The sequence below is a fragment of the Orbicella faveolata genome, unplaced genomic scaffold, assembly GCF_042242905.1.
Source record: "Orbicella faveolata isolate gen_17 unplaced genomic scaffold, um_ofav_v1 contig_13, whole genome shotgun sequence".
NCBI lineage: Eukaryota > Metazoa > Cnidaria > Anthozoa > Scleractinia > Merulinidae > Orbicella > Orbicella faveolata.
The window spans coordinates 17,573,690-17,582,500 of NW_028301540.1; the positions used below are offsets into that span (position 1 = coordinate 17,573,690).

An 8,811-nucleotide genomic window follows, 5' to 3' on the forward strand; every position below is an offset into this window, starting at 1 on the left:
TCGCTACTTCATTTTTACATTATGTGTTATGTACAATATATATATGTTGGTTTCATTTTGTTTATTTACTCAAATTTCTTTAATTTCTTTTTTCTTTTATTCTCTTTTTTAATTGAACTATATTAATACTCTTAAAGTAATAGTAGCTCACCCAGAATAGCTCTGCTGAAGCAGCGAGCTACTAAAGCTTGTAAACTTAGTATACATCAAAAATTACTGTTACTGTTATTCAACACAAATACTACCATTTCCCTCACTAATTTCTTCCCACAGTTGAGTAACAATTGGACTGACTGATGCTTTGGATGCCTGTTTATTACTAGTGAACATAATAAATTTATGGGTACATATAAACATACATAACTTTATATTTCCATTTGGATTTCAGTGTCAATACTCCATGCTATCGAATAAGTATAAGTTAACTACATCACTATGAAATAATCAGCAAATATTTACAACAAACATTCTGAAAATTTAAAATATGAATACCATCTTTAAAATCTTTAAAATTGTCAAGAGTGCACACTGATTCATTAAATCATTCCATCTTTTAGCGGATGACATCTAAAGGAATGAAGCCCATGTGTCATAGTTACTCTTGGTATTTCAAAAAGGGTTTGTTAGCTATTTCTTAGCCACTACCACACAATTTCTTCCACTTGTTCTAAACACAAGTGAAAATCCTAAAATCAACATGCTTTGGTTTTACCATTACAGCCGTTCATTACAGTGGTTGCTACATTCACCCTCATTTGCGAAAAAAACAAAACAAAACAAAAAACAAAAAAAAAACCAGTCACAATGTAACAATGTATTTTAAAGTTCAGTATGATGTGAAATGTCATATGGTTTATATACAATCTGTTCTATTCTTGATGTAATGAATTCCTAATAAATGAAGAGCATCTAGAAAATCTGAGCCTGGGGACCAGTGGCATGATATGGAAGATGAGACTGAGAAATATTGAGGGGGCATGCCACTAGCTGCTTTCTACAGCATGTAGAAAAGTACTAAGGTGTTCTTGAAACACCCTACATGTTATATAGTGCCATTACTTGAGAGGATCCCACACAACACAGAGCCTACGCATGATAAGGCTCATAAATGCCTCGGAATCGTTGACATAACAACTGCAGCATAACATTAACTTCGCTACTTTCCTGAGCTGTTTCTTCCAACAGTTTTGTACAGTCACTAAGGGCACGGGGAGTGCGTCTTCCTTCAGGGTTTTTTTGAAGGTACAAAACCCGTGCAATCTCCCTTACTCCCCACTCACACACATCCTTAACCTCTTTTTTCACTGTGTTTACCCGTTGTTCACTGCTCAATATTTTGTTTTCCAGTAATTCCACTCGCCTTTCAGCTAATTGCTTGCCATTTTCTGGTGCAATCAAAGCATACTTTTCTTGACGTCGCAGTTCAGTTATTGAGATGTGCTTGGCAATTTCAACGCACTGCTTACACAAATCTTCCATGTTAAACTCATTAGCTAAAACAAGAAAGTCAATGGCTTGATGAGGGGTTTTCTCTCTCTGTAACAGATACTTTTCACAGCGCTCTGTAAGTTGTTCCATCTGATATTCTCTGGCCAAGGAAAGGAGAAAGTAGCAGTTGTTTTCACTGATTGGTTTAGATGTTGGGTATATGACAAGTAACATCTCCTTTATTTCAGTTGCATTTTTCCCAGGAAGAGGAATTTCACTTGCTGATTTTTCTCTGAATTCTGAGGAGAACATCTTTTCAAACACTGGTGACCACATGGATAAAGTACCCTTGTGGACATGGAACTTTTTATCTTCAACAACAAAGACAACATCGCTAAGATGCCATGGCTCTGAAAAATCTGGCTCTGATCCTTTTTTTTGCATCATTAGTTTCTAGATGTGAAGGAACAATTAATTCAGTTATGGCTCAACTGCTGTGATGACAATGTAAGGCAAGGTAGTGTCAGAACATGTAACATTAATGGCTTCAATTCCTGTAAAAAAAGTGTTCATCTGTGCTTTACTTGATGTTGATTTAGATAAATTCGTCATGGAATTAAATTTTGTGGTTACAGTTTTCTATCAATTATTAATAGAGATTTAAATGTGGACAAATGTCTGACCAGCCATTCTTTTATGGTTTAGTGTAGAGATACATCATTTCCGTTTCTCACTCCACACAGACACATCCAAGCAAAATTACTTTGAAGAATGGCACACAGTCTGCCTTATTTTCAATCACTCAGATTTTTTATAATAAATAATAATTTATAATAAGGTTCTGAATCTTAGGAAATCAGCAGGGTGGTGTTAAAATGCTGTGCTTAAAATTGAAGAATAGAAAAGATAACCCTTACCTTTATACCACTATTCTTGTTTTTCTTTCTTTTTTTTTTGTTTGGGGGGAGGGGGGGGGGGGTTGAATTTCTGTTGTTTGACTGTGGTCAATATAGAGGTACATGTGAAACATTTTTAAATGTGATCAAGTGTTTGATGGCCAAAATCACTGTTGAGGCTTGGGCACTTGGCTGTATAGGATGGGATAGGATAGGAACATGCAGTTTATCCAGAGCAAAAAGAAAATACTAGTTTACACATGTATCATGTATGCAATGCTTTTGAGTGGTATACCATATAATATGCCACAAGTCACTTGTATTTTCTTGGTATACACACATGCCTTTAGTCAAGTGTGACTACGCCAAGTAAAAGCAAAGGGGCAAGTAAGATATTCCAGGGTATTCCATGAGAAAGCATTACATAACTATTTTATACAAAGCCATAGAAAATACAGTGAAAAGGAGGTTGGTTGTAATACCGTTGAACATGCAATGGCTTTCCTGTATTCTGATTGGCTGTATGTGCTATGGCACAGTATAAAATACCATATAACGCAGCATTCTGTTTTGTTTTGGTCAGAAATGGATCGTGTGGTTTTGAGACAACGGCAAAACCATACTTCAACGTATTTACATACTACGATTCTCAGTTTAGTAACGCGTGACGAAAGTTTGGTGACCAGGTTTTAATGTTCAACTTGTGTTGTTGTCACGAGCAACTGGTTCCGTTTCCAGTGGCAACTTTTGTCGATATTGTTACCACTGGAAACGAGGAAAGTTGCCCGAGGCAACACCGTAATTTTAAATCTAAAACTTTGTCACCAAAGCTCCGTCTTGCCTTACTCAACTGATAATCATTGTCATCTTTTTACTTTGAAACGAGGTACTATGAAAAAACAAAAATTATTTGACGTAAATAAAATGCACTGCCATCTCAGATATTCTAATGGCCTCCAGTTAACACAAATAAGTAATGACTGGAAGTAAGCTTGATGGTATTCACTTGACGATTTTTTCGGGGTTTCGAGGATATATATTTACAATGTAACAATCTTCCCAAAGGTTTTCAAATATCATGTATGTTTGCCACGAGCTACAATAATCTCAATAATGGTTACAAGTTTACGATACCCCGGCTGTTTACTTTCATCTTACGGCCGGATGACTATAGTTTCTATATTTTGATTTTCATGTTCTGGTTAATAGCTCTCACCGTAGATCTTCGATATTTGTACCGAGTCGTATTAATAAACAATAGATATTTATCGGCGGCTACTTGTTCAGGTGAAACGGGAGAGAACAAATCTTTATCATAAAATCTATGAAACGAACGCCATCTTTATAACCAGTGATCTTGGTATAGAACATTTGATTTAACCTTTTTAATAAAGTATCGACACAAGCTGAGACATCGGGGATTCGACATCGTTATGAAGAGTTTTAAATTAAAGATTCAGTAGCCTAAGTTAATCTTACCTGAAAGTGAGAAGACGTCAGTAAGACAAATGGAGTGGCAGACTACCGAACACGCACCTTTTCGAATCAAACTATCTTGTTGATGTCAGCTTTCCACTCATAAAAGATTAGGTGATGAGCACACAATGACAGGGCGTCACACAACCGGAAGTTAGTCGTCTCGCCCGATGACGAGATGAAACGAAATTAGACACAGCGAGCTTACTTGAGCATGCAATGACTGTAAATCCTCGAATTAGCGCCTGGGGCGCTTATTTCAAAAACAAGAGAAGACGAGGGGCGCTTATTCGAGATGGGACGCTTATTTTATTTTTCCCAAATATTGTGGTCAGATATGATCGGTCAGAAGGATCCTGTCTCTTGAAGAACTTCGTAATATAACCCCCGATATAACCCCTTTAGCCGGTCCCCGGGGGTGGGGGTACTTTGGGAATTTCTGGGTGGGGATGTGCCACTGGGACCCTGGAACCCTTAGTCTATACCAGAGCTAGTTCAGCTGAATTTTGCTAACCTGTACTAGAGTAAACTCCCCAAATCCCCCCATCTGTCGACACTGACGAGGCTGATTTGCGTACATTAAAACTTGCCGATTTGATTTTTTTATATTTTTGGGTGACAATTTCTGGTTCCTTACTCTAGATAAAATCTCCAACCAACCAGTCAGTTTTGTTAAAAATGATACCCTATTCTAGACCCAAACGCTCTAATTCATATACCCTATCCTAGAGTAAACTGCTTGAAAACCATACCCTTCACAGCGGCACATGCCTATATAGCCCATATATGGCAGTGCCCTCCCCCCCCCACGGGAGCCGCGCTAGGCCTGCTGCACAAGGTTGGTTGAGCTGTAGGCAATAAATCAAAGGATCTTCACTACCGTCCGTTGCGACGTTCAATGTGTACTGTTTGAATGAGTCGCTAATCACTTGCTTGTGACCAATACTATACAACCTTTGTTGTCTCAGTACTCGACCATAAAACAGGGGAAAGGGGAGAGGGCGCTTGTTTGAGGGTATCGGGGAGGCAGTTATTTTGCATTTCGGCCGATAGGAGGGGCGCTTATTCGAGGGGGGCGCTTTCTTTGAGGGAGGCGCTAATTCGAGGATTCACGGCACGTGAGGCGCTTGGTTTACTGGAGTTGGTTGCATGGCTTACTTGAGGTCGCTTAGCTTACTTGAGGTACTTGGCTTCAGCTCCTTAATTTACTTGACATGCTTGACTTACTTCAGTTGCTGAGATTAGAGAAGCTTGGCTTCCTTGAGATACTTTGCTTACTAGAGACGCTTACTTCAGCTGCAGCCAATCGAGGTTCCGGTTTAATACGAGTGACTGGGTGTGGTTCATTTGCATACTACATCTTGTGGATGCTCTGCATTTCAAGGAGAAAGAAGAACGCAAAACGTAATGCAAGGCGGAACTTAAGACGGAACAAGCAGCAAAAAGGAAGCGAAAACTCAAAAAGAGGCACGAAACGAAACGCAAAATGAACGCCAAATGGAATATTAGGATAACGAAAGGAAATGCAGCAGCAGAACTCAAAGCGGAACACAGAAAGATGTGGAATAGAGAACGGAGACGGACCGCAAAAGGGAACAGAAAATGATTACAGTAGGGAGTAGCTGTTTCGCACCCAATCGAGTTCACACCCACCGAGTTCGCATCCCTGAGCACATTTTAAACTATCTATTTTGAGTTCACTTTCACCTTCAATGGATTAAAGAACGAGACATAAACATGTTTTGTGTGATTTTGTTTCATTATGCCCACTATGTTGTCATTTTTGTTCGCAAGAGAAAGAGAAATTCTAAGCACTTGATCACTAGTTGAATCGATGTGGGTGTGAACTTCGTGGGTGCTAACTCTCTTGGGTGTGAAACCTCAGGCTACTGTACATCAAAAATGCGCAACAAAAATGGAAACTGACATACAAGGCAACGATAAGGGAGCAAAATCTGAACCGAACACTGAGAACACAAGAGGGAACTCAAGACTGAAACGTAAAGCGGAGCACAAAACGGAACGCGAAAAAGAACGCCAAAAGGACCTCAGGGAACGCAAAAGAGATGCACGATGGAATGCCAAATAGAAACCAAAACAAACAGGACGCTACACGTTACACAAGGGACCTCAAAATTTATCGCAAAATAACAAAACGCTTGAAGGAGCACTGAAAAGAACACACAAAATGTTGCTTTGTGGCATCGGAGAGGTAGGCTAAAGAATTGCATTAAAATCGAGTCATTTCTATCCTTAGCTTTCAGTATGACTAAATTCATAAACAGAACCTCTATTCATTGCTGTTGGTGGCACCCACCATGACAGGTCTTTGCCCTCCTCCTCAAAAGAATGTCACCGAATGTTGGTTCAGAAATAGAATGTTTCCGGCCTGTTTCTCGAAAGCCCCGGAAACTTTTCGGGTCCGCAAAGCCATTTTCAGTTAATCTGTATCTAAAAACAGAAAGGTGCATACACCTGAAACTTCTTGTATGAAGGGACTTCTGGTCATATTACGAATATATAAATAAAACAGCTCTGTAATCAGAAGGTTTGAGATTTTGCTACGGCTTTCCGGGTGCGAAAACTTTTCGGGACCTTTGAGTAACGGGCCCCAGGAGTCATTTCGATAACATGTTGGTGGACGAATATCGACTGCAAACGTTTGTTTTCGTTTACAAAATAAGCGTTCCGCTCCATTACTGTAAAAGGATTCGGACCGATAAACAGAGGTGTGGCCCAGGGGTGTCGATTGTACGACAAGGACAGAGGCAATAAAACAAGTCGTGAATGGTGTAAGTTTTATTCACATTATTGACAGACCACCGCGCAAGACAGTTAAAAATAACTACTCTCTGTGAATGGAACAAATGTACGCGTTTCGTATGAGTTCTGGATGATAAATAATACCTAAACTGTAATTGTTTGACACAGTAAACCTAGTTCATTACTTTAAATTAATTTATAGACTTTTGCTTGCCAAATATTCTATTCTAAACCACACCTAACTAATGCTTATAAGAGTGCACATCATCCCAGTCTGACACTAGATTTATTTTTGTGTCCTGTCTGCGGACCACGCCCTACAAGAGCTTGGTGCTGTGCTGTCTCTGCCATCCTGTCAAATGAACTAACAAAAAAAAAAAAAAAAAATTACAAATCAAACTCACAATTTCATAGAAGGGACATTTTTTTTTCAAGATAGTTCATACGCTATGGGAACTGTAAGCTTACTTTTCAGCCGTTGTTTGGCTGTTTTTTTCCTCCCATTGGAGAGAAACTGATACCGTGCGTAGTTTTGTACACATGTGCTCAGGACGTTATACCAAAACAAAACTAAGTTAAATGGATGTCAAATACATATTAATATATTTTATCTTCGTGCATTCTAAATTATGCAGTTTTTCACGACACGGACCCCGCACTCCACACAGAAGTAAACAGACATGGAGTCGGATAATGAAACTCTTTTGGAAACCTTTTTGTCCTCGCTCTTGAGTGCGACGGCTTTTTTACTCGGCCTAGTTTTGCGATTTCACAATCTTTCCGAATATAAATTTTGGAAGTTTCAATAAAAAAAAAAAAAATTAAAACGTCGTGTGCCGGCTTTGGTCGGTATCGAAAAAAACTTTGCCCTCAAGACCTCGGTAAAGTTAGACCTCCCGCCGACAAACAACATATATTACCCTGAGTTGCTCTGAAAACATTCATTATCGAATTTTACAATTCTGCGAATGTCGAAATAATTCAAGAGTGCTGACTAAGTACAAACGGCTGTTGTTTTTGTTACCTTCTTAGTGTCTGTTCTCTAACCAAGTCCCTCACGGCCTGAGATGTGCGAGCAGCATCACGGTTCTGCAAATGACAAAATGAAAATTAATTTCAAAAGTAACAAAAAGGAAAAACTGATTCAGTCCGTAATATATAACAATCAATATAATAATGTCAACAATCGATTTATATTAATCATGTGGTTTCTAGAGCCGAATGGTCATGTTTGATGTGATCACTTCTCGACTCACCAATCTCCTGATTTCTTCTTTTTCTGTATTCACCATCCTGCTCCGTTCATCTTTGACTTCAATGTCTTCCTGGATTTCTCTTTTCCTCTCTTCAAGAGCTTGTTTCACCCTGTAAATCGACATCAGTTAAAACAGCTGACAAATGCCAAATTTTGATTTCAGTCACGTCTAAATAATGCTTTCAATTCGTTAAAACTCTACCTGAATCATTAAAGGACTAAGTAATATTCAAGCCGTGCGAACCTTCATTAAACACATCCACTTTCCACCCAAAGCTCGTCATCCGTGCCTATAATTGTTGTACAGAGCACGGTGACATATCTGAATATTTAGATTTGTGTCAGCAGTCAGGAAAAAAGCCAAAACACTTTGCCATAGCAACACGTATTTCCAAGCAAAGCTCACGCTAGAAAATTTAATTGGTGTGTCATGGTCTCTTGCTGAGATATAGAGCCATCGTTGCTGACGTCATTAATACATTTTTCCTCGTTAACATACGACTAAGAGGAGACATGCCAGATACGAATCGACTCCAAATAATAATCATGTAGTGAAATGTTTGGCAGTGGGGTGTAATCTTCAAGGTTTTCACAGGTTGCAACACTTCTGGGTGGCAAAAGCGCCAATGATCGAGCTCATACATTCTTTGAAAAATTTGAGTTTTTGAACCCGCATTGCACAAACGGTATTCAATACATCGGGCTCAAATTCCTTGGGATTGTTAATCGTGTTATGTCCTTTAAATATTCGGAACTGCTCTTTTAGTAGCTTGATCAGAAACTGAATCTCTTGTGCTCGGGATGCAAATATTGTAAACAAAGATTCCCCTACACTGTTGTTACCGTACCCAAATTCGTAATTAGCCAATCAGAAGCCGTGTCTACTGTCCTAAAATCCTGCGATATCAAGTCACTGACCTAACATAGCTACGATATCATGGTCACTTGGCCGAATTTGGGTACGGTAAATATCTAATCGTACCTTTTTGGTAC

The 8,811-nt window shown here is 39.0% G+C and overlaps 2 protein-coding genes across 7 annotated transcripts in view; both read right to left on the reverse strand.

Moving 5' to 3' along the window:
- Window positions 1-294: 294 nt before the first annotated feature.
- Window positions 295-3,962, reverse strand: LOC110051558 (BTB and MATH domain-containing protein 36-like). Its single transcript, XM_020757630.2, has 2 exons — window positions 3,804-3,962; window positions 295-1,881 (listed from the first exon to the last, which is right to left on the reverse strand). The coding sequence occupies exon 2, from the start codon at window positions 1,873-1,875 to the stop codon at window positions 1,087-1,089; it is 789 nt and encodes a 262-aa protein (XP_020613289.2). The 5' UTR covers window positions 1,876-1,881; window positions 3,804-3,962; the 3' UTR covers window positions 295-1,086.
- A 2,622-nt stretch (window positions 3,963-6,584) lies between these two features.
- The window catches only part of LOC110053816 (uncharacterized), a 14,383-nt gene continuing 12,156 nt past the window's right edge, over window positions 6,585-8,811 (reverse strand). For all 6 annotated transcript variants that reach the window (XM_020760290.2, XM_089284894.1, XM_089284896.1 and 3 more), the window contains 3 exons: window positions 7,820-7,928; window positions 7,588-7,652; window positions 6,585-6,927 (listed from right to left, as the gene is read on the reverse strand). In XM_020760290.2, coding sequence (XP_020615949.2) covers window positions 6,828-6,927; window positions 7,588-7,652; window positions 7,820-7,928 — 274 coding nt within the window. In that variant the 3' untranslated portion in view covers window positions 6,585-6,827. The remainder of the gene's footprint in view (window positions 6,928-7,587; window positions 7,653-7,819; window positions 7,929-8,811) is intronic.